General features: G+C 38.5%; 1 protein-coding gene across 1 annotated transcript in view; it reads left to right on the forward strand.

Moving 5' to 3' along the window:
- Window positions 1–22,111, forward strand: part of ERP44 (endoplasmic reticulum protein 44) — a gene marked incomplete at its 5' end in the record, with an annotated part of 30,235 nt that extends 8,124 nt beyond the window's left edge. Inside the window, 8 exon segments of the mRNA XM_009993638.1 lie at window positions 5,969–6,153; window positions 6,602–6,717; window positions 10,941–10,998; window positions 12,207–12,323; window positions 15,077–15,188; window positions 15,636–15,777; window positions 18,839–18,941; window positions 21,516–22,111. Coding sequence (XP_009991940.1) covers window positions 5,969–6,153; window positions 6,602–6,717; window positions 10,941–10,998; window positions 12,207–12,323; window positions 15,077–15,188; window positions 15,636–15,777; window positions 18,839–18,941; window positions 21,516–21,617 — 935 coding nt within the window.
- Between the last annotated feature and the right edge of the window lie 4,447 nt (window positions 22,112–26,558).

A 26,558-nucleotide genomic window follows, 5' to 3' on the forward strand; every position in this document is an offset into this window, starting at 1 on the left:
TTCCTGCTTTGTCTTCAGAGAGTAAGCCCAATAACAGTAACAGATTTGGAGGTTCATAAGTGAACCTGGAATGAATAAATAATAAATTAATGAAACTGTAAACAAGCATGTAGATTTCATTGCATTCTTGCCACTTTTTCTGGAAAAAAAACCAAAACAAACAACAAACCCATCAACAAACAGTCTGGAAGAGTTATCTTTGGAGAAAATGAAAAGTGGAAGTGATTCGGTGAGGTTGTTGATGGCTCTCCTCAGGAGAGCCATTTTGTTAAGTCTGTCAGAAAAGGTTATGGGATGCCTACTGATGAGGCCCTGCTAAGAGCAGGCATAGCTGTTGTGAATGCTCCTTTGCAGCAGAAGGTGGTCTAGACTTGGTGTTTCCCAGCTTTCTTAGGAGCTGAGTTAGATGTAGAACATTGATTGCTTTTCATGTACTTGCTTTGGTCCCACACACAAACTACCATTATCACAATCATTGGGGTAAGATGTCTAGTTTAGATTGTCTGCAGAGTTCCTTTCTAATTCTGCTTCCTATGAATATTCCCAGGTGTTATGATTGTGTTCAAGTGTCACAAAATGAGTAGTTTAACTGGGAAGAATGCATGCTGTATTATGAAGTACTTTAAAATAAGGTGAATGTAGGGCTATATGTAGGAAAGTAGGAGGCAAGAAGGCCTTTTTAACTGAATCTAAATTGAGAGAAAAAGCTTCATGAAAAGTAAGTAAAAAGCTACTATCAAGGACAAATTTCACTTCTCATCTGTGGTGTGCCCTGGCAGGTAGCCTAAGGGACTTCAAAATATGAGATTGATCTCATGTGAGCAAGCAGAATACTCATTTGATAGTTCCAGCTTCAAATATATTGCCGAAGGATTTGTTACTTTTGGGATGGAAGGTATTGCAAAAGGGTGAGGAATGGTTAAGATGGTTTGACACAAAAAAATATTAATGTTAGATCCAGTATATTCAAGCTATGAATGCAGATGTTGCTGTGCAACTCCTTTAACCATCACGTAGGAAATTCAGTAGCCTGGGTTTGTGCTAAGCACTTCCTCAGACGACATGAAGACTTTCCTTAAAAAAGGGACATTATGAGTATTTTCAGAAAATATTGTTATGGCATTTGAGTTTTGGAACTTTGCTTTTCTTTTAGGAATTATTTTAGGCTCTTGTATTCTTCTGCTTGCCACATGATTTGCTTCAGATGTTGCCTTATACTATGAGTTGGGCATTTAGGATCATTATCAGTATTGTTCAAATACTAGTGGACACATTTCTGAGAGCCAGTCCTGTAGACTTAAAATCTAAAAGCTTGGTGGTATGAATTATCATCCTGGAAGACTAAGATAGTGGACTGAGTTGGTGGTAGTGTGGTACCCTGACCCCTGTAAAGCAGGAAGAACCCTCTTAACTATATTGTGGGTGGGAGCCTATTTCAGAATTGTGTGTCCTGATGCAGTGTTTCAATGTATTCTTCATTGTACATTTAATTTTAGTGACAATGAATTTCAGTTTCTCTATGATGTGATCTGATAGACTAAATGAACTTTTCGGGCAGTATGTTATGGTGTTAGCCTAGAGCAATGAAGTCTGAAGCATTCTGGGAATCAGTTCACAGGCTGTGTGCTTGCTTGAAGCTCTAGGTTAGGTTATGTGTATACACACCATGTGAAAAGCTTGACACACCTCCAAGAAATGAATTTTGGCTTTTCTTTGAGTAGAGGAACACACTAGACTCAGAGACAGAGAAATGGCTGACAGTGCAAGAAATACAATAAAAATATGGATCACAATTGATAGTTCATAAGGCACATTTTCTTGGAGAATCAGAAGATCATACTCATCAGACTTGGAGAATTTTGACTTGGAAAACAGGGGTGTAAATGTCAGGCTTCATGTAAAAGCTTCTTTCAAAATAACAATTGAACATAGTTTATTTGAAAACAAAAATAAAAGCTGCTGTATCAGGCCTATTGTAAGGGACAGCTTTGCTTTCTCTTCAGTAGTTCAGAAGGAGTATCAATACAGTGCAAGTGTGAAGACACTCCTGTTGGAGTGTGTGGAATGAATAGCAGAAAACAGTCGGCACAATTTAGAAATAGTTTTGTACCAAGAGGTATATGTGCAAAATGGAGGTCTGAATCATCTGAATTCAACAGCTATTGGAGTCATGCTTCAAATTTCTGATCTGTAGAAGACGAGGAGATTATCCAGTATGTCAGTAGCTTCCTATCATAAATGGTGTGACATTTTTCATAGACATGAGGCTTGTGATTTAATGATTAATTGGGCAAAATACAAACTCAAGGTTTGTAATTTTTGGGTATCCTAGTATCTGAAGAAAGTGTAAAGTTATAGCTGAGAGACTATCTTTTCCCTTCTTTTTCTTTAGATAGGTTACCCTTATCTTTTTTAAATACCTCTTTCATCAGAAAATGGACAGTGAGAATGTCTAGAAATATTTTAAAATTTAATTTAGGATTTACTATAACTAATGCACTCTATGAATGAATTCAAACAATATTCCATGTATTTGCTTTGTGTATTTCCAATTTTAAAAGGAGTATAATTTTGTAGTTGCTCTGCTTGTGCTAACTCTACCTGTATCAAATGCCAGGATTTAATGAAGCATTTAAGGTTTACTCTATTTGACTTTTGAATGGATTCAAATAATTTTTCATGTACTTGCATTTTATATTTTGTAAAAAGATTATTTTCAAATACTTACTGTGTTGGGCCATCATCTCTTTGTTAGTTCAAATACCAGTATTCATGGAATCTCAGTGTAATTATAAAGAGCATGCAAGTTCTGACTTATGAAATAATATTTGAATTCCATCTTAATGGTGGGCATTTTATTGCCATTAATTTTTTTTAACACAACTTCAGCACTTGGTGAAGATTCATATCTCTAGGAGCTGAAATTTCCATCTCTGGGAATCTTGAAGACCCCCTGAATGTCTATTCTGCAACCCATGCATCTTCATATGACCATGGAAATAACCTGAAGGAAGAAGTCTGTGTTGTGAGACAAAAGTGTAGTTTGGGTGTTTTCTTGCTGTGGAGCTCTGTAACAGTAACAATCTTAAATCTCACTGTGTTTCTGCAAAACCTTGATACATAGTGCTTCATGTCTCTTGCTGGACCCTGGTCAAGTTTTGATAGACTAATGTATCGACAGACCAAAGGTCCTTCTGTCAGAAGGCAGAACATGCCTGGTTTACTGATGCTGAGCAAATATAAACTGATTGCTCCCCTGCTATACTTGTCACCTTCTTGCAGGCAGCTCTTAGATATTTTAACCAAAAAAGAGATGGTGTTTTAAAAAGAAGAAAAAAGGTATTGCTCTAATGCTTGCCAATGTTGACTGTCATCTTATCTCCCATTGCGAAATTTGAAATAAGAATACTCTGAATTGAGGACATAAAATCTCTTACCCTTAATGTTAACTGCAATTAGTGCATTAAGAAATTTTTCTGGGGTATTTAGGCAACAGGTCAAATCCTTGCTTACTCAAAATTGATAGACTGAATTCTGTAATACTTAACAAAAGCTTGTTAGAAACTGACTTTGGCTGATGAAGCTTTTAAGCTTACTGATTTGAGGAATGTTAAAGAACATTGGACGTGTGAAGTAGACATGGTTCTTATTCCTTTGCTGTGCACATCTTGTTTTCAGTTCTTGGACTAGGTTAAGTTGTGTAGCTGTTACAAAGACTGTTTTCAGTAACCAAATCTGCTAGGTGATAATAGCTTTTTGACAGAAATTAAAACTGATTTTTTTCACTTTGTTTTCCAGACAGCAGAGAATTATTTTTGTTACCTCTTAAACGTCCAAAAGAAGTAGAGAGTTTTATGTGCTAGAGTACAGGTACAGGCAGAGTTCCACAGGGGACTGACTTATTTCCAGTTGCACAGGGTTTTCATTTTGGTTTGTAGCTGAGCTGTGTGTTAGCTGCTCAGCTTCAGCAGTTTGGTCATGACAACTCCCTCTAAATAATAGTTTTCACAGGATTTGTCTCCGTTCTCTTTTAAAAAGTGTAAGATGGGCAGCAAATCTGGTTTGTGAGAAGAAAGGGCATTCTTGTAAGAAAGTATAAGATTTTACATCTCTCAGTACTGTGCCAGATATGCTGATGGACCCTCATTTGGTTGCCTTCCTGCTGTGGGCCAGTCCAAGTCACCTGAAATGTACCCTCTGACTAAGGAGTCAGTGAAAAGTAACAGGACACACATTCAGCCCATCCTTTTAGTGCCTTCCCCTCACTGTTGACTGAATTAAACTTCTCTGTCTCCAGGGGATAAATTGGTTCATTAAGTTCAGAATCTCTCTGTTCCCTTGAGAGCAAGAGGGAGAAGGGAAAGTGGGGTGGATGTAGTTGACTGGAATGAGCCACCTCAAAGGATGAAACAGCTCTGGAAAGTAGGCAGGCTGCTCAAATTTTGGGATTTAATGGGATTTAAATACAAACAAGATTGAGATTCTATATATGTTTACTGGGGAGGAATAAACAGGAGGGCATAATGCAAAAGCATGAAGAAAGTACTTGCGGAAATCTACTTGGATGCTTTGTGTCTATTGTTTGTTTTTAGTCTTGGTTTCTTAAGAATCCCAAATGCATCTGGTTACCTTTTTTCTCCAGTCCTTCCACATAAAAACTTAAAGCTTTTTGCTGAACTCAACCACATCTGAAAATGGGAAGAGCATTCAAAGCTCTTAAGTACTTACAAACTTTGATTGAGGTGGTTGCTGGATATTGGAGTGGCACAAAACCAATTTCTGCACGGTAGCAAAGGTTGCTGTAAGAACTCAGGGCTGATGGGTTGTGCTCGGTGTGCCATGAGCTACTTGCTGGTTATGTGTAAGTCTGCCCATCACTATGTAGCTGGGAAATAGCTACACAGCCTGTTGCAACTTGCTGTGTCCAAGTGATGAACCAAACTGGGGGCACTTGAAATACTCTGGTGGGGTGTAGTGAAGAACCAGATTATTGCTTTCGGAGTTATTAAAGATACGTGGTATAGGACACACATTCGTGGGAAACTGGGCTTTATTGCTTCAGCTTGGCTTTCTTCATTGCTGTTCTTCTAATTTTACTGTAAAACCTCTTTCATTTCTTTATTTTTTTTTTCCTTTTACAATTATGAGTCCCATGGATAAATAACTGACCAGTTATAATGGTGAAAATAGCTAGTGCTCCTATGCTGCATGAAGGCAAATACATGTAACTTTGTTGTGTGAATCTCAGTGAAGTCTAAGCCTAGAAGGCAGCTGGGTACACATGTAGATGTGAGTGAAGAACTCTCTCAAAGGGAATGCTGACACTGGTTGACCAGAGAGGTGATTATCTGAATTTTGAAACTTAAAATTTTGTGTTAATTCAAAAACTAAGCAGCTCAATATTATAACACCAGTTTTATGGCCTTCATCTTTTACACAGGGTTCTATAAAATTGAAGTAATTACAATTATGTTCTCAGCACTGTAATTGAGATAAGTCATAGTGAGTTTAGAGAAAAACAGGGGAAGGTGTATTTCATTAAAATTCTCATGTGTATTAACTGAGATTTGGAAAGCTTTTCAGATTCTCATGTTCTTATTATGGTCTTAAACTGGATTTCCTAGTTGTTCTTAAGAAGTGCACTAAATTAGTATAGCTGACCAGGTCTGGTCTTTCCTAACCCTAGATTTTGGTTGTGATTTTTTTTTTTAAAGAATATCATTACATATGAGAAATACAGTAGCTGCAGTCTGTTCTCTCCCAAGTGTCTGGGTTTTGGTTTGTTTTTTTTTTAGTTTATTCTTGTTTGAAGATGTGAAACTACTGGTTCAGATGTGCACACATATATTTTTAAGATACCATGTTTAGTGTGTTTATTTATTTGTAGGATTTTGGGTTTATTTTCTTTTTTTTCTTTTTTTTCTTTAATTTATTTTCCTAATTAATTCTTAATCCGCTTAATTTTTAGCGGATATAGCTCAGAGATACAGGATAAGCAAATACCCAACCCTGAAACTCTTCCGGAATGGCATGATGATGAAGAGAGAATACAGGGGCCAGAGATCTGTGACAGCAATAGCAGATTATATCAGGCAGCAGAAGAGTAACCCTATTAGGGAGGTCCAAGACTTGGAAGAAATGGCTTCTCTTGATGTAAGTCTTTCACTTTTATTCCTTCTAAATATGTTATTTTTATTTTTTTTACTGTTGAACTGGGGAAATGATGTATTTGAAGTACATATTTTTCCATTCAGAAATGTTGCGACTGCTTTTTTCAAACTGAGTGGGGAGCTGGATCATTTCCAGTATTACAAATTATTCCAATATAATCACTTCCAACTGCACTGATTTTGTTACAATAAGTCTGCTCCCAAATTACTTATTTTACCTTTAATAATTTGAAAAGATTCATATGTTGTATTTTACAAGATACTTGTAATCTTCCTCACTGAATGCTTCTCAAGACTGAAAAGGCAGAAGAGAGATAACTTCTGCACAGTTATTTGCTATTGGATGGCAGATCTGTATTTAATAACTATAAGGAGTAATGATAGTTTATGATAATTTGAAGTGAGTTATAATTTAACCTCTGTTTTCACAGCGCAGCAGAAGACACATTGTTGGATACTTTGAGCAAAAGGACTCTGACAATTACAGAACCTTTGAAAGGGTAGCAAATATTTTGCATGATGATTGTGTGTTCCTGGCTGCCTTTGGGTGAGTTTTAAAATATGTTGGTTGATTGCTTGACTTCATTATTGAAATTACCTTAATGAGTTATATATATTTTAATTCAATTGACTTACTTAATACTTTGTGTGGCATAACTGAAGAAACTAGATCTTAACAGATAAAAACACTAAGAGAAGGATAGGAGAGGGACAAAAACTCCTCTTAGCTTTAATGTTTGCTGTGAAATTCAACTTTGTTTTTTGCCTTTTTTCTTTTTTTCACTCCTTGTCAATATAGTTTAAATGTAACTGAGGCATTTTTAGGAGGGTGCACTAAATAGCTGTGCAACAACCTCCTTCTTTGGGGGGAGAGAGGAACAAGTAGGGAAGAGCTTGAAAACTTTTTGGCAAGAATGTTACCAGCTTTTCAGACTGAGTAACTTCCCCCCCCCCCCCACCCTCTTCATTTTTTTCTTTAAAATATTACTATTTTGTAAGGGTTTTTTTCCTTCTTTTTGTAGGGGTTTTTTCCTTCCTTTTTTTTTTTTTTTTTTTTTTTCTGTAAAAAATAGTTCAGTAGGTGCTTGTTCATTTCTTCTAAATGTTGGGGAAGACCTTGTTCCAAAATGCCCAATTTCTGTGCCTGGTTCATTTTCATTTGAGTTGTGTTATTGCAAATGGTAATGGTTTTAGAAAGGCAGTTGTACTGATGAGCTGCATAGTGTGAGTCTAGAAGAGCAAACTACAAAAATTGAAATTCCTCCTTGTTCAGATTTACAGCAATATTTAAAAATATTAAAACATCTTCACTGGAGGAAGAAGAATAAATTAGGAGTGATTGATTCTCTTTTTAAGTAGAATAATAAAATGCAATTACAGATTCTTTCTGCAGTGTTTAATGTGCCAGCACCAGCCAATTTAAGGTGTCTGGGCATTAATTTGAATGCAGTGGTTTTGCAGTCTGCCCACAACTGCAAGATCAGGAATTTGCATAGGTTTTACTAGCTTTTATACAATATACAGTTGCCATAAGATTTTTTTGAATTGGATGTAGTGAAGAGTAGTAAAGAAAATGAGAGGATGTGTCAAGGTAGAAAATGTTTCCTGTATTTGAAAAAAAAATTGTTGTCAGTCACTTCCCATGTGTTTCCAAAAAATAGTTTGGCGTTTGAGGGAGAGTATTTGCGGAGTACATGTGGCTTTCCTTTCCTTCAATTACCAATTAGATATCCTATGACTATGTAGGCAGCCTTGGCTGTGAGAGGATAATCAGATCTTATAAGTCTGTGGTCTGTAGGTCTGTCAGTCTTAACCCCAAAGAGTGGCCATTATCTCAAATGTTTTCTGATGAATGCATCTATGCTTGCTTCTGGGGCAGCCAGCCTCAATTATTATTAGAATTTTAAATTACTTTTGGCACCCTTTTATGGCTTTTCATTCTTTTCAGCAATGCCTTATTTTAAAAATCATTAATAAGATAACAGTATTTTGAAGATTCTCTCTCCTGTTCTTTGAGTCTGTTTGTCTTTGGTTTGCTATTTGGCAGCTTTGTATAATGGGAAACAGTCTCCCAGCACCTGGTGGTTGTTGGATGCCATTCTTGAAGTAGTTACTATGGGTTTTTCTTTGTTCTTCTGTACATATAAGCAATTAACACACACAGTGGAGTAAATTTCAATTTGGTTATTTGTAGCCTGCCCATGTAAACTACAGATTGCACAGCAGGCTTGTCATTATTCTCTTCTCCAGACTCCCCTTCCCTTTCTAGCCTGGAGCTGCTAAGTGTGTTGAAGTGCAGCCTTCCAGACAGCAACCCTGGAAACAAAATGTTGGCATATCTTGAGTGGCTGCAGTTCTCAAGCATCCTAAAAAATTTTATGTGAATAGTCTTCTGAAGGAGATACTGGCTATGTAACAGGTTTTTTATTCAGATTAAATATAGCAAAATGTTTCATAGGGTCCTGACTCTGGTCAGTTGAACTCTTCTGTGCAACTTAGCAGTCTCTGAGAGGGAATTTTGGGTTTACTATGGACAGAGTTCAACAGATATATAGTAACATGAGCTGTAACATTCAAGCTTCTAGTAAGCTCTAAAATAAACTCAAATCCATTTGATAGGAATAAACTAATTATTTTGCTAACTTCTGTCAAGGCAGAACTGTTCCCTTTTATGCCAGAATTATTCTGGCTTTAGGTAGTTGTAAAAGCTTGTTTTTAAACTGTATTAATAGTACTAATTTGCAGATCATCTTGATGCTTAAAACTATCCTTAAATCAACTGATCCACATACTTCTGTTAAGATCTGAGGTGACTGCAGAACATGATTAATGAGAGAAGACTTGGAAGGATACTGGTTAAGAGATATTAAAGGTAGATATTTAAAAGTAGAACTAGAGAGGGATAAATCTGAAATGTTTGTAGATATGGAAGAGCATGGTCTTGTGCCACTGAGCCATAGCCTAGGCTGTAGGTAATTCATGGAAGAGCAAATATGAAGGGGGGTTGTGTGGTTCCAAGAGGTTCACCTTCTATGTTACTGCTTCAAGAAGAGACAAAATGCAAACCAAAGTGTTCCCATTTTGGTAGTTGTTTTAAAAAGGTCTGTCTTCAGGCATTTGGGATTTTCACATCATGTCCCCTCTTTATTTATCTGAAACAAATCACTCACAACTGCAGCTACTGAAGTGGAAGAACATGGAATAGGACTTTTTGGGTTCCAGTGCAGGCTTACCCAGGAGCATGTATTTTGTTATATATAATTGTCAGCTTACCAAGCAGTGAGTGGGCAGGTGGCTTCTAGGTCTTCACTTTCTTCTTAATTGGTGAAGGATTATTTGGGATGTGAGTGGTTACCTCAGTGATGGTTGTCACAAAAAAGTCTAATTTCACATTATCAAAGCAGTTGTTGTGTCTGGAATACAAAAATGTGTTTTAAAATGTACATCTCTAATTTGGCACAAATATTGATGTGTGTAACATGCTGTGCAAGATGTCTTTTATATGTGGTAAGAAAAGGATAATTGGATCAAGGTACTTTGACTCAAGCCTTATGATACCTTTTTTTCTTGGTCTTCTAAATTGTTCAGACCCATGGAAGATTTACCTCATATTACAGTGAGATAAGTTGAGGTATTTTTTACCTCTCTTTTTTCCCTCCCTTTAAACACCTCTTAATCAGTCTTCACCAATGCTTATATTGAGTCCACCAAAAATACACTATAATTGGAGAAACTGTAATGGTTAGCTAATGTTTGCCAGAGGCTGATGTGCTTTTCTTTTAGTCTGTGCTAAAAGGAAAATAAAGGGTTAATTTTACTCTTTTCTGGTATGTGCAGCCAGTAATTTCTGTCTTGCCAACATGAGTCATGTTAGAACATCAAAGCATGAGAGAGAAAAAGAGAGGAAGCCTTCTTCAGTGTCTGAAGGTGGTGAAAGGGTTTATTTCTGTTGAGAGCTTTCTTGCCTTACATTGTTATGACTCCTGTGTTGGATGCATAGCCTTCCCCATTTGTTTGAATAAGAGGTGATAATTTTGGGAGTACCAACTAGCAGCTTTCAGGGCGCTCTGTTGTGACTGAGATTAAGGAACCACAAATATTCTAGAGGCAAGGGTGGAACTCACTAAGGTGTCGTACTAATCTGAACACCAAGGAGGAACTGCATGTGTTCTCCAGGTACACACACACCGTATCATCAGTGGTCAGAAACTGCATGCTGTGTCTTGTGGTCTTTAGATCTGTTTGGAGGGTAAAATGGATAGTGTAGGCCTACTTGCCATCCGTTTTCTCATTGCCTGTGTCAGCAGAGCACCTCAAAGCCCTTCTTTGTCAAGGTAAATAAGATTTAAATTTCTAGCATAAACAGTGGAACAGGAAGAGTAAATGTAAACAACAATCCCCCTTTCTGTCCTTCCTTAAGAATAGGTATTTATTTTTTTATTATTACATTATTATAGGCATTGATTAAAATTTTTCCCTGATGGTCTTTTACCCAAAATTGTACTAGCATTTATCATTTGCCCTTCAATGCCTTTAGTCCACTCTTCTCATCTCAGGGATGTATCTTGCTGACTCCCTCAATGTCCTCTTACCTCAGGTCAGGTTTCTGTGGAGTCACTTCACAGTTTACTTTAAAAATCAAAGATTTGAATTCTCAGATTTTGAAGGGGGGGGACACGTTAAAGGATAGAAAATGAAAATATGATTTTTGGTATCTCAGTTATTTTATTTGTCTGTACCAAGACATGCTTACTGGTTGGTTTGTTGTAGGGCTATTTCAAAAGCAGAGAGATTTAGTGGAGACAATGTAATCTACAAGCCTCCAGGGGTAAGTGTAACTATGTATTTTATTCTGCTTCTTGTCATTATATGTGAATATGAACTAATGCATACGATGTTCAGAGCATTCAGCATGATACTGCATCTCAAATCCTAATTTTATTTAATCGTTAAATGGCATGAGAAACAGGGTCATAAGAGCTTGTATTTCTGAGTCAGTGAAAAAGATCTCAGTCTCATTTGTTGCCAGTTAAGTGCACAGAACCTAAATCTGTCACTTAAAATGCCAGTGTCCAGAATTGTGTTTTGGTTTTTGTTTTGTTTGGTTGTTTTTTTTAAAAGCACAGTCCACTTATGTGTATAGATGCTTCATGTAAAGAAGTCTTAAAAATCTGAAGTTCAACAGCTGGTGCACTTCACGTTTTGCAAATCAAGTGACAATTACTAAGTATTTCTTTGGCTGTCACTTGCCTGTCTTGTGTGTCTTAGCTCACAAGTGCTAAGGGCCATTCTCTTAATTTCAATTAGTAAAATTAACAGTATGTTAAAAAATTCTCATAAAAATTCAGTACAGAAGAAAATCTGCAAGAATTACTTTTTAGAAACATAATACCTGAAAATCTGCTCCTTTCTCAAATTTAATGTATGAAAATACTTACTTACAAAAGAGAAGCCGATTTTTAAAAAGACCTAAGGGGGAAGGAAGGGGCTTCAAAGTTTTTTCTGCAAAACCAGAATGTATTAAGTTACCTAATTGATATGGCTTTTCTGAATTAAGGTGTGCTTAATCGTGGCCACAGCTTGCAAAGTCATGCTTCAATTCGTATTGACTAAAATTGTAATTACATTAAAAGATGGCAGCACTGAATTCTGAGTTAAAACTACTAGCAAATAAAGGAAAGAATTGTTTATTCAAATCCTTTTGGGAAAGCAAATGTAAAATACCTGTTTCAAGTACTGTAAAATACTAGCAGGGCTTTTTTTGGTGAGGCTTTGTAACTATGAGTGTCTGCATTTAGAGTATATCTAAATGGGGTTTTATGTATGGACATACTATTTCTATAGAAGATCTATTTTCCTGATTTCTTATGTAACATAGTTAATAGAAATGTTGCATGCACAAGGGTTGGTTATTGCTTTAAGATTGGCTTTCAATATTTATTTACATGGATATTGTTAGTTTGTCAGGTAGGTAATCTTTGTAGGTAGCACTGTCATTTTTGTCATTCACAGTTACTGTATTTTTCTTTTCAACAGGAAAATGCTCCTGATATGGTGTATTTAGGCTCACTAACCAATTTTGATTTGATTTATGCATGGACACAAGACAAATGTGTACCACTAGTTCGAGAAATCACATTTGAAAATGGGGAGGTATGAATTTTTCTGCCATTCTGCTTTTGGGGTTTCTTCATGTTTTTAGCTTCACAAGCTCTTTCCTGTGCCTTTCTACTTTTGGCTGTAATTAGTAAGAATAAGTTTGGGGGTTTGCTTTAAAAATCTCTTTCCTTCTTGTTATCCTTATTTACTTGCAATGCTTTTCTGTTTTATTTTACAACTTACTCCACTTTCTTCTATTTCCAACTCCATATTATAAATGTTTTATTTAAATAATCAACAGGAAAAAAAAATCTTCAGAAGATCATCAAGTTTGTAGTATCTCAAAAGGAGTATTTGTACATAGCCACAGTATCTGCTAGAAACTCTGGTGAGGTTTTTGCAGCATGTTGTCCAGACTGGATTAGAAACCAAAGGATCAGTCACATGACTCATTCTCATTCTGCATACTTAATTTTTCATCTTGAATCTGCAGTGTATGTAACACTGCTGTTTCGGGCACACAGAACACATCAGGTTATGTGACAATGGGAAGAATAGGGTGAAATGCACTAAATGGCTTCTGGTGAGCCCTGCTGGCTTTTATTGGAAAGTTCTGTTAGTTAAACAGATTTTAATTCTTCATTTGGAATTCAATATGTAAAAGATGCCACTTGTTAACATGTTTAGAAGTGTGTGGTAGATTTCAGTGTACTTTTCCCATGGCAAAATCGGATTCTGAGCCTTAGAAGCCAAGGTTCAGCACTGTCGACCTGCACCACATTGTGTTGTGGGTTTTCTGGTTGTTCTCCCAGCCCTGGATTCCTGTTTACTTAGGCAGGTTTTTACAATTCCAGTGGGACATTTTGCCTAGCAACATTTGTTTAAAAACCTCAGTGCTGCCAATAACCAAACAAATGTAAACATGCTAAAATTGAGATACTTCTGCCTGCTGAGATTGTACAGTATTTAAATTGATTCTTGATGCATACTGCACAATATTACAGGTAAAAATATTAAATCCTGTAGCTGTTGTGTTTATGGTACTAGAATACTGTACAAATAAGGTAAAGACAAAAATGTCTACCACAGACTTTTAAAATCAAAATTGACCTCTTAAAACTGCTGGTAGGTTTTCCCCTCTTTTTTTTTTTGCCTAATGTTTTCATTACCTGGTCATGGGCAGGCTAAGAAGATGCCTGATCTGAACAGAGTTCATAACTGTGACTTTAGACAACACACAGTAATTGAACTCTGAAGCAAGGTCTTTTGCTTGAAAAGACTGTCCATTCCAAAGAGAATGTCCCTATAGTTGAGGAGAAAAGCTGTTGGAATTAGTAGTATCATTCAGAAGAAATCACCGTTTAACCTGTACTCGGTCTGTTAAGTTTTAAGTTGAATTAATACATTGAACCAGGTGGTCTAATGATGGTGCCAAACTAAGTTTTTGAAAAGGCAAAGAGTTTCTCAAAGTCATTCAAAAGTAATGTGGGAAGCTCAGATCTAATGAAAAATCTTTTGATAGTCTCAGTGCCAAATGAAACAGTAGGTTTTGAGGGAGCAGTTCAAAGCAAATGAAGTATGTTCCACTTGCCATGTCATGATTGGTGAGACATGCTATGAAAGCTAGAATAGAAAAGCAAACAAAGGTAGGTACTTTCTAGAAGCTAGTTAGGACCCAAATTAGCAAGTCCTTCAAGCCAGCTGTCCTAACAAGCTGTTTGGAGATGAATTCATCTTGTGAGTATCGCTCACCGCATATAAGGATTTTAACTATGCAGATGCTGAAACTGCAGTTGTCCTTTTAGCTGCTTGCAAGCAAGAGGGGAACTTAGAGCCAGAATACCAAGCTTTCTGTGAGAGTTCTCCCTCTGGAAATGTACCTACTGAAACAAGTCAGGGAATGGATCCATAATCATAGTGGTACAGAACAGACTTTTCCCCCATCCTCTAATAGGAAAGGAGGCTGAAACTCAGCTGAAGTTGTGTGTATAGAAATCAGAATGAACAAATGTGGTTGGTAGTTTGTGTAGGGATGGATTGGGAAGCTTGGGTCTTGTCAATAGCATGGAAGTTATCAAGATCTTTGCAGTCTGCTGTTAAAAGACTAAGCTTCAACTTACCTGGAAGAGACGGTTGAAGGAAGAATGACAGCTATTTCATGTGCTGTATGTCACTGGCTGCCCACTGATATGGAAAGCATTTCTTCCAACTTGCTGCAAAGCAAAAATATCTGAGGAAGCTCTTCTATTTGGTGGCAGAATGAATGAGTGCTGTCTTTCTGAAAAAAACATGTATTTTGTTCTGATGCAGGCTAGAATCAAAGAAATAGCAGCATTTGGTGCTTGTACACCAGTTGTGCAAAGGAAAGATAGACAAGACTGCAGGCATTTGTAGATGATAAATGAGTGATTTTTTTCAGCCAGGCTTTAGCAAGTTGAGCTGATTTTTGAAGTTGCCTAAAAAATCACTTTTGAGGCAAGCAAATGCTTGTTGTTTGTGCTTTGTATGGGTCTCAGAATTGGGCTATTTCTTTTGAACAAGTATTCCCATACATGTGCATCCCTTCCCAAAATGCTGATAATGAAATACTTTCATACTTTATCAGCTGTATACTATGCAGAGGAAGGAAAAAACATGGTTAACTGTATCACTTCAGTATCTTAGATGAAGGGTCAGCAGTTAACATCATGTTCTTTCAGCTGTTTTTAAAGGAGAGATCTCGCTGGATTTGAAAATTGCTGGAATCACTTACCTAAGTGCCCTTGAGAAGTGGAAGAAATTAGATTTGTCCTTTGTTTTCTGTGCAGGAACTGACAGAAGAAGGCCTTCCTTTTCTTATACTTTTCCACATGAAAGATGACTTGGAGAGTTTAGAGAAATTCCAACAGGAGGTTGCACGACAGTTAATAAGTGAAAAAGGTTTGTAGTAACTCCTGCTACTCATTGTTTTTACAGATTTTTTTATTTTTTTTTTCAGGTGAACTCAGTGTGGAAGCAGAGGCCAAATGGAATCCTAGCTTTAAAGCTCTTGAGTCTGAAGGGCTTTGTGTTTTTTGACAGTGGGGAATGATTCCTCTGGAAATGATTGAAATAGATACACAATTTAGTAGTAAATAACTATTTCATAAATCCTTCTTGTCTAAAAGACACTGAGATGGTATTAAACAAAACTTCAGTTTGTATCATGACCAAAAAAACTTTAAGAAAAATCTGTTACTTTGGTGATGTTAGTTATTTAAATGTATTTTTGTAACTTGCATGTTGTGTCTACTTTATATCTCCACCTTTGTGATACTTAAAGTGTTTAGGATTTCAAGGTAATAAGAAAATCTTTAACCTGGAATTTTGTGTGCTCACAATTTCCAGGTACAATAAACTTCCTCCATGCTGACTGTGATAAATTCAGGCACCCACTCCTCCATATTCAGAAGACTCCAGCAGACTGCCCTGTTATTGCCATTGACAGCTTTAGGCACATGTATGTCTTCCCAGACTTCAGTGACTTGTCGTAAGTATTTTTCTTTGCACTTTTTGATTTGAGAAGAACAAAGGAAAAGACATGCTCATATTTTCATCAGTACAATGATAGGAGATTAATAAATCTAGGAGAGAAAAGACTGGCTATGCATGATTCAATGTCAGAGCCTTAAAGTAGTATCGGTCAGTGTGAAGCATAGATGAATGGATTGAGTTGGAAGGGGCCTTAAAGATCATTAGTTCCAACCCCCCTGCATGGGCTGGGACACCTCCGGCTAGATCAGGTTGCCCCTGAAGTAATTGTTTAAACAGTTACATTGCTTTATGCAAGAATAGACCCTCTCAATAAGTTTTTAGATGCTACTCTTATTTAAATTCAAAGTTTTGGTATTTCCCATTGTAGTTAGACATTTGGAGCCCAACCTGCTCTTTTTCACGGTGATGTAGATACATCAATTAACTCTGAAAGGTTTGATATACTACATAGAATGTTGTAAGTACTGTGTTATGCAATGACACTGTAATACTGTAAAATGCTCCATGTAAAATTCCCAGCCTGCTGGTTTGGTTTTTCCTGCTGTGCAATTTCAGCCTTCCTGCATTACTCCAAACCTGGAAAGCTTGTAGAAAAATTGCTGTGTGGGTTTCTGAAGTTTTCCAAGGGCAGCTTGGAAAGTGGCTGATCGTTGTTACGTTATCTGGATAAAGTATGTGAGAGAGGAGTATCAGGGTGCTTAGGCAAAATGCCACTTTGGTAATCCTCTTCACATCAGCCTGTCTCTTTATGTTGTACTGCCTTGGAAGCAGATGTTCTGTCTCCTGTGGTTGAGGAGTGAAGATGTGTGTTATCTTCAGGGGCTTTTCAGCATGAGATGAGCATTCTGTCTTTGTCTTCAGGTTCTGTTAAATCCCAGTCTCTGTCTCAAAGGAGGTACCTGCATGTACACTACTTCTTAAGCCCTGATTATGTGCCTAGACTTTGAGACTTGAAGTTTTCCTCATTTCGTTTTTGTCAAAGCCAAGATTCAAAGCTCAGACTTAGCATGCAATATGAATGTAACCCCATGTCTAATGCTGCCATTCCAGCAGGCATTTTTCTACCTGAAATGTTGACATCTGGAAGCAGGGTTCAAATCTAGCTTGTCCTCATAATTCTCCACAGGCTTATTTTTAAAATGTAGTTTCTGATGTATCTCAAATAGCACTTCTCAAATATCTAAAGCTATGTGTGTGGAAACTCTTATAGTGCCTTTTTTCCTCCCTGTGTTCCTGCTTCTTTGGAAGATCATGTTGACCACACATGTTTTAAAAAGACAGGGAGATATCTGCATTTTGAAATCACTCTTTATTGTGACTTTTGAAACAGCACTAAAATAAATTAGTATCTCTTATGGGGAATAGAGATGTTTAGTTTAGACTTCCATGTTTGTTTCTTACACCACCTCTGTCTTTGAAACACTATCAGAATAGTAAAAGCTGCTTGTTGTTTGGATACCAATTTTGCCAGTTACATACAAATGAAGATGAGAGAGAGACATCAGGATTGTAGACAGTTGCTTAATGATAAATAATTATTCAGCCTTACCCTAGCAAATTGAGCTGATACTTAGAAATATTTAACAAACAGTTTGAAAATGAGAGCTTGGAGCTCTTAGGGTTGATAATCTTTTGTGTGTGTGTAGTTTGTTTTTTTGGTTTGATTTGGGTTTTTTGTTTTGTTTTTAATAATAGGCAAAATCTTAATTCTGAGACTTTCATCTGACTAACAGGATTTCTGCCACTTTAGTACAGTTTCTGGACTCTGTTACAAACTGGCCCCAGACTGTCTCTGGTAATCTCAGTGCTGCCACCAACCAATGGGGTTTGGATATCCTACTTTGAGAACTGGCCCAATAAAATATCTCCTCTCTCTTTAGAGAGTTGTCATTTTGGAGAATAACCATTTCATAGGCAAATGAGACCACCACCAAATATTTTGTTCTCATGCTTTGGCCACCTGGCCCTATTCATATCGATGTTCCAGATTGGAAGTTCCCAGGCACGTTAACCAGATGAGTTGTAGCTTTTCAAAGAGAACTGGCTGAGCTACAAGAGGCTGGAGGCACCAAATGCCCTTGCTGCATTAGGAGAGGAGAGGTTGGAGGGGAGTGTCTCAGCAGGGCAGGGCCCAAAGTAAAGCAAGGAGGAGTGATTCTGTTGTCCCTGTAACTGCACTGGAATGAATCCTCTTCTCTCAATCACTACTAATTCCTGATCTTAGCTAAGAAGCGAAAAGACCCCTCAAAGTACCCCTGCAATACTGATTAGTTACAGATGTTGCTGGAGCCTCTGGCTCTGCTGTACAGCGTTTCATTCATAGAGTTTTCTGATGATCTGAAGTACCTGTCTGACCACATTTTGTCCCTCTTTCCTAAATGTAACAATTGGTGTGAAGAAAGACTCCCTACAAAACCTGCCTCCATTCATTCATTATCTTTTGAAAGCATGAACAGTTCTCACATTATATTTTTTGCCTCATCTTTAATACTTAGTAGATCGACTCTTCATTTTAAGCTTTTTAGTCTATCTGACATTTCACAAATTGGATGCTGTAGTTTAGCATGTGTGCTGTGGGTGACAGTAGATGATCTCAGATTAGATTTACATTGATATCCTCTTAGTGCTTATCTCTAGTGTATATGCAGTTGCTCAGGCACTTGAGAGCCTTTCAAAGATGTTTTGTCAATACTGCTACCCAACTGTCATTTGTATCTGTAAACTGTGTGTTTGGAACCTGCTGTTCCCTCTTACATTATGGTTAGTGGGGAGCTGAAGTGAGTATACAATGAAGTTATTGGCTAGTACACCTCTGTGGGAGTTACTGAAAAGATGAAATACTTGCTGTGTTCTCAAGAGACAGTGGAAAGAAAAAGGAGCTGGTAGGATACCTTGACAAAACCATTTGGCTTCCTGTCCTGTATTAATCACCTGAAAGTGGACATAGTGTGCTAGATAAAGAAAAGGTGGCTACTCTTAACAGTGCACTTTAAATCTTCTGTGTTTGGACTTTACTTGTAATAAACATGTGTGTATTTCTGTTGGATTTGTTTCAGAATTCCAGGTAAACTGAAGCAATTTGTACTAGACTTGCATTCTGGAAAACTGCATAGAGAGTTTCATCATGGCCCTGATCCAACTGACGTAGCACCTGGTCAGGTAAGGTTGCAACAAATAAACTGAATGTGGCCATTTAACCAAGATTTTACTCCTTGTTAGAACTGTACTTTCTAACATGTCTGTACCTTTAACTTCAGTCTCTTAAAAGAGGAATCTCTTCATATGTTGCCACTTACACTTGGCTTTTCTTTTAAATTCCTTTGGGAAAAGGCAGGGAGAGCATTAGGGGGGAAGTATGGTACCTGTTTGCCTTGATGAGGGGACAGCATAAGACTGTTATTTTCTCTACTGAAACAGATGATCTTGGGCTAGATGACTGTTCTGAGCTCACAGAGCTGCTCTTATGTTCTCCTGTGATTTTGGTGCAAAAACTGATGACACGGCGTGGATGCATTATTTCCCACATGACACACAATGGAAGGGTGTTTCTAAGGGGAGACATCAATTGATTGAATGTTTTCTGTATTTACTCATAGTCACCAATCCAAGCAGGTGGCAGATTATTAGAGCATCAACAAAAGACCAGTAAGTGGTAAATAGGACTTACTCCTTTTATTAGTGTAGTTACCAAGCAGCATGAATACTGTCAGTTTGGATTCCTCACTGTACTGCTCAAAGGTTGTCATGCTGTATAATTACACGCCTGGAAGTCACTCTGGGGATCTCTTCAGGAACACAACTGCTAGATCCTTCTCCAGACAAAACTCAGGAGTCCCTCAGTGGTTTAGTGCAGTCCAATAGGCAGAATCACAGAATCACTAAGAGTTGGAAGGGGCATTTGGAGATCATCTAGTCCAACTCCCCTGCTAAAGCAGGATCTCCTAGAGCACATTACTCAGGACTGCATCCAGGCAGGTTTTGAATGTCTTCAGAGAAGGGGACTCTGCAACCCCTCTGGGCAGCCTGTTCCAGTGCTCTGTCACTCTCACCCTAAGTAAGTTTTTCCTCGTGTTCAGGTGGAACTTCCTGTGTGCCAGCTTGTGCTCATTGCCCTTTGTCTTGTCTCTGGGCACCACTGAAAAGAGTCTGGCCCCATCCTCCTTACACCCTCCTTTTTAGGTATTTTTAGACATTAATGTGGTCTCCTCTCAGTCTTCTCCATTCAGGCTAAAGTGTCCCCCTCAGCCTTTCCTCCTAAGAGATGTGTCAGTCCACCAGTCATCTTTGTTGCCTTCCGCTGAACACTCTCCAATAGTTGCCTGTCTCTTGAACTGAGAAGCCCAGAATTGGACACAGTATTCCAGAAAAGAGACATTACCAGCCCCAAGTCCCTCGGCTCAGCCCAGTCTTCTAAGTGTGTCTTGATCAGCCTTGTATCTTCTTGATACACCACTCAGCTCATATGCTTGGTGCCACGCTGAAAAGTGCAAATGTAACAGCCTGTCAGGCAACCTTCTCATTACCTCAGGGACTCTAAAGAGGTGGCTGGTTTTAAACACTTTGTTTCTGGTGCATTGTCTATGACTCGGAAAGCCCCACTGGTCGCAGAGGAGACCTGGTGCCCTTAACCTTGGGGTGCTTTATGCCATCCCAGAACCCATGGGTGAAGGACAGAAACTCTTTAAGGCTACAGGCTTATTTTCCTAGTCATCTGTGGCATGTGGTACGGGTGGCTCTGTGCTAAGCTGTGTGAGTGCAGCTTCCTGTTGCCCTGCTCAAAGTTAAAAGATTTAAGGCATGAAAGTCCTGGAGGACTTGCCTTGGGCCAGGAGAATGACTGCTTGTGAATGTGGCCTTGAAAACACAAGAGCTAAATTGTTGCAGCAGTGAGTCATCTAACTGGTCACTCCCTGTGTTTCTCCAGAATTCATTGAGCAACCAGAATTTAGGTCAACAGGAGGAGACTCAAAAAATAGGACCGGAGACTGAGGCACAGGCCAGGCAGTTGGTCAGCTGGGAGCTGGATAGGTGTGTGTGAGGAAGAGACACTCTGAGGCAGTTGCAGTCCTGCTGTCCATCTGGGCACAGGCTCCTTGCCTAGAGCTGCAGGCTTGCTCTGGTCTCCTTTCTGCCTTGGAAATGCACACAAAACCTAGGAGGTTTGGCTTCCTCACCTCTGCATGGTATCCTGCTGTCCTGTGGAAGATGTGTATGCATGAGTGATGGCAGTACTGGCCTTTACACTGGAGACTTAGGTCATATGTGTCTCTTGAATTGCACATTTGGTTTGTTTTCTTCTTAGTTTCCACTGAAAACAAATTATTAAATATTTTGTCAAAGAGATGTCATTTTTGCCCTGGTGTACCTCAGGAACAAACACACCTACTGGAATCCCTTCAAAGCAAGTAGTAGATGGACTCAAACAATTGGGATGCATTTGAAATACTTTTAAGTCACTTGTACAGAAATGTGGGTGGTGGCTGTTTCCTTTGAAATGTGACAAACAAAGGAGCAGCATTAACTGATGGTCCTGAATTAATGTATATGTGCATATTCCTCCTACATGAGGCTTATGATGTGTCTTCCAAAAAAACCCCAAACCAACACTTCAGTTTGTGAGAATGCTGGACATTCGTGCCCTCTCATAATTAATGTTAGAAGTTCATTTAACAGAGGTGATTGATTATTAAAAGGAGTCTAACAAGCAATTGTACTGTTTGTTCTCTTTTTCAGCCAATTCAGGATTTAGCCAGCAGCCCCCCAGAGAGCTCATTCCAGAAACTGGCACCCAGTGAACATAGGTACACCTTACTGAGGGAAAAAGATGAACTTTAAAAACTTGAAATAATCTTGCAAGCCTTTCAGAGAGCAGCATTGACTTCTGTGTGGTGGAAATAGTAAACCTATATTTTCATAATTCTATGTGTATTTTTATTTTGAATAAACTGAAAAATAATTTTTTTCTCCCCAGGCTTGTAAATACATTTGTTTGGTGGGTCGTTCTGTACAGCATCTTTCAAACAGTACGTTCCTAATGCTATAGTGAAATATCAGAGACCCATCCAGACTCTCAATCTCTTAACTCTGTTCTGTAAAACTTTTATAATCCAAATGAAGGTATCCTTGCCAGAGACATGCTGTTAACTTGCACTATCCCATTAAATAGGACTTTGGGGTTGTTTTCTGTGTAACCTTGTTAGTATGTGCTTTTTCTTCTTCATATCAACAGCTTTCTGGTGATCTATTTCTTTGACACATTTTTCTCCAACTTAAAGAGGGTCTTCTATTCTGGATACTTGGGAGGGGAATAAATTAAAAGTTTTACAGAATCTTGTGTGGTGCTTTCCTGGGTGTAAATGTCTAAGGGATGAAACAATTCTGACTATTCAAACACCAAGCAAGTTTTAATGATAATGGCTGTATCTTGAATTAAGGGGCTGTATTCACCTGCTCCGAGGCCCCAGAAATCATTGAGATAGTTTTATTATCCACATGGTTGTGTTAGAACATGAATGTTGGAAACCAAAGTAGGAGAGGACTAGGGGTGGACTGCAATCTTAGTTTTACTAGTCTTAAATTAATCTCTGCATGTATGTGTTATAGTTAGTCTTTTTTTTTCCTTTGGGGTCCCTGCCTTCCTGGCAGATGTTTACTTGCTGAACAACCATTGCAAATCTTCTGTTACTCTTTCTGTCTGGCTTGTGCCTTAATTTATTGCATATTTTTTGAAGTCTGAAGAAGGAATTACTGCTTTCCTTGTGGGCTTTTTCTGCTGTGCATAACACCAGAATATGGGCTTTTCTTAATTAACGCTGCTTGGTGAGATGAACATAAAAAAACTAAGATGGAAAAATACCTGTTAATTTGGGGTGCATTGCTGGAGACAAACTAGTATTGGATTTGTACAGTACACTTTCTACAAAGAATCTTGGGCCCCAAAGGTTTAGTGTCCTTAGAAGCAAGCTTGCTCTTTAGATAGGTGGGCCTCTGCATCCATGTTTAATTTAGTGAGTGCCCCAACTTCTGCAGTTCAGCTCACGATTCATTCCTTTTGCCTCTTTTGCTCTTGCATGAGATTTTTAGAGGAGATTCTGAGGAGGAGTATTACAAGATGTTGTTCACAGGCATACTTTGTTGGTTTTGTGAAGCTGTGTTTCTGGAGTTCTAAGAGCTTGAAAGCCAGGGCTTCTCCTGTCCCATTCTCCATCTCATAGGTAATCAAGCATTTTTTGCATCTGAGTCATGCATACCACCTTCCACGCGGAATCCCAAGATCTGAGCAGGGTATGGTTTTAAGGCTGCCACTTGCTGGTGCTGCAGAACTTCTGGAGTTGTTCAGACACCTGAAAATTTGCCTACAAGTACTCATCTTACTCCTTTGAGGTTTCTGTTTTTCTCTGGGATTCTTAATAATAACAACTGATCGGTGGAAGATGTCTAAACTTCTGTTTCTGGAGAGAGATGCTAATTCATTATACACCCAGCTGTACAGTAGCTGGTGATTTCTGCTAGAAAGTGAAAGGGATTAACCCCCATCTGCCATTCATCCAACTTTTCTGATGTTCCCAGAGCTTCGGGATCCCAGCACTAGGTAGACAATTAGATGTAAGAGTTTTGTGACAGTTATGCACTCCAGTAATTACACTGTGTGTTCATTGGAGGTTGAACAGCTGAAGTCTAGGTAGGCCTGATAGGATGTTGAACATCACCTGAACTCCTGAAGTAGCTGATGAAATGGGGAATTTGCCAAGGGAGAGCAAGTGATGGACAAAATGCCAGGTGTGTTTCAAATTGAGTCCTCCAATTCTCATCATCTACATCAATGGTTTTTACCATTCAGTGCTCAGCTAACTGCTCCCTTCACCACTTCTTGAGGCTTTCATGGGAAGTTGTCAAACAGTGTTAGTGTTATTCCTATATGGAATAAAATAATTCCAAAGTCTCTTTATAGCAGAAGTTACAGAGTCCATTTCTGAGCTAGCTCTTTGTGTATGAGTTACGAGATGCTTGCAACATTGTAGAAACTTGTGTTACCTTCATTCAATGTAAATATTCCAGTAGCTGAAGCATGTGTCTGGTAACTCAATTCAGGATTCTTGGTAATGCAATTATTTTAATAATATAAAACTTGTGAGGAATTAATCTTTTAGATGCTGAAAGGAAATAAACCCTGACATTCTCAATAAATGCTACAAACAGTCATGTAGACAAAAGCTTTTATTTGGTCTGAGAGAATTATGTGTATCTTACATTTCTTCTGACTAACATGCCCAGCAATTTAAATGCTAGTTTGGTTACTCAGGTGCACGTTTCTTCATGTATGGCAGTAACTCAACTATTTTACAATACCAAAGCTTAAATAACAGTGTGTACACCATGTTTTGAAATAACTTCCGTAAAGACGCAGGGAGGGAGAACAGGTTTTGTGCAAGACACTTCATAAAATGAGTGCATACCAAGCTGATTTCTTATAAGCTGTGGCAGGAATTCAGATTGTCCTGGCCTTAGTCCAGCCTGGGGGGAGGGTGGAGTCTGTGCTGTCTCTGCTCTGACTGCTGCCACTTAAAAGCACAAGGTTTCCAAGCATTACAGCAGGAAAGCAGACATTGTTTTTTTAAATCGTACAAGGAATCGCCCATGGTTTCTGATGAAGAACACTTTTCCTTCACTTCCTTTAAGTGCTGATATGTGGTTTCTAAGGAATGAACAGCCTTAGTACAACAAGTTCATTAAATATGTTTACATCCAAAGTAGATGCATTTATAGAAAAGTGCATTTTGCCTGACAGGAGCAAATGAGCTGAATTCCTTGGGTCATGTTTTCCACTCCGGCTGACTAGAGATGTAGGCACTGTGGCTTTAACACACGCAGTTTTGACAATGTTTGCAACTACTTGTGAAAACTGTTTTTACACATGTTGCTTCCCTGAGACTCAGACCTACTTAAAAGTGACACAATTCTCTGTCAGATAGCAATTTCAATCCTATTTTAATAGTAATAAGGAAGAACTGTTCAGAAAAAGATACATGTGCTATAACTAACAGTTGCTTAACAGGGTCTCTAGGCACAAAACCCCATCATCTGTCATTAGCAGACAGTTATTTCCAATGATGATATCAAAGTACTGGTTAAGGAAAGGGAGCTTGCTATAGTAATGCTTCCTTATGCAGTGTTCCCTGCTAGGGACTCTTCTCGCTCAACACTGACTTCAGTGGACACCTATAAAACTAGATTCAAACAGAGCTCAGGATAAATAGAACAATTTAAAAACTTTAAAAAGCAGCTTCCCAACCTCAATTTCTGTTCCCCCAAACAGTAGCAGCAAGAGTGTGGGAACTATCCTGGAAGGATGGAGGTAGGACCATGTGCTGAACAGTAGATTATGTGACAATAAAAACATGTTAGCACTCCCATATTGAACAATGGCAGGTTGAGAAGCAAAAGGCTTCATAAGCAGCCAAGTAAGAAGGGTAAGAACAACAGGCATCTGCTATAAATGCCAGCAAAAGCAGTAGCAGCACCTTGTCCACAGCACGTCCCAAAATCTTGAAAAGGCTGAGATGCCACCCTGCAGTGTGGGTGGGGGCTGAAGTTTCAGAACCGAGCAGTGTGAAGCTCACCTGAAGAAGCACAGTTTACTTACTATAAACACTCTGGTTGCCATTTTCAAAACAGTGCCACCACCTGGGGATGTCAGTTGACACTGGCACCATTTAAGGGGGAAATTGCTGGCCTTGCTGCTGCACCATCCTTTGACCTGGTGCTTAGTGCCACACTTGAGGGGCAATAAAGACCACTGAGAGAGTGGGCCTGGCTCAGCACTGCCATCCAGGGAAGCTTTTAAGCTCTCCCACCAAAGTGCTGACGAGGATTAGATGAGAAGCAAGGACAACATTTAGCAGTGAGTGCTGCTTAAGTAAGCTGAGGCTTTGAGCTCAGAATGCCAGAGCTTGTCACTTTATCCTGTATGGTGTTCTCAGGACAAGCCAAGGAGTTGAATAGCCATGGAAAATTATTATTCTCCAGAAGCAGTCCTGCAGGGTTGCTGCTCAGACTGTTTAATTCTTAACTACACTCTGAACAAGATGAGTTTACAAATAAAAAAAAAAAAAAAAGAGAAGTACCTGAAAAAGGGGAAAAGCTGCTTATGATCCTGATCTGATTTGGCGGAGGGAGGCAGATGTGGAATGTTCTCTTCCACATTCCTGACCCAACATTTTCACTTTTCCTATGGCAGCTAACACTTCCCTGTGCATTACTGCACAGGCGTAGCCAGTTGTATCCTGGAGGGAGGGTGTGTGGGGGTGTGGTATTCCTCAGGAGGAGTCTGGGAATCCAGATAAATGAAATTAAAGTGCTAAGACCATGAAAAATATATGCAGCTTATTTCCTTTTCTTTGGAATAATAATAAAAATAAAAGCTCCAGCTTCTGGGTGGCATTCATGGCAAGCACTAGGGTTTTCCAAATATTTCTCTCTATTGTCTGCAAGACACTCTGTGCAAATTTGGCATGAAGCACCTATCACTTATCATTACAGCTGCACATGGAGCTCACCTAAGAATTTTAAAATTAAAAGTTATCCATGTAATTTTCAGAGGATTGATGTCACTGCATCTGAAAATAGAAATGCTGGCATTACTGTTCCACCCCTCCCAAATGACAGTACTGTTGTCAAAATTCACACAACTCAGCCTTGTATTTAGAGCATAAGGCTGGAGGTCTGTCATTAGCATGGCTACTAGACTTTTATTCCAATTCAAAATTACTCTATACT

The sequence above is a fragment of the Chaetura pelagica genome, unplaced genomic scaffold (genome assembly GCF_000747805.2).
Source record: "Chaetura pelagica isolate M959 unplaced genomic scaffold, ChaPel_1.0 scaffold723, whole genome shotgun sequence".
Taxonomy (NCBI): Eukaryota; Metazoa; Chordata; class Aves; order Apodiformes; family Apodidae; genus Chaetura; species Chaetura pelagica.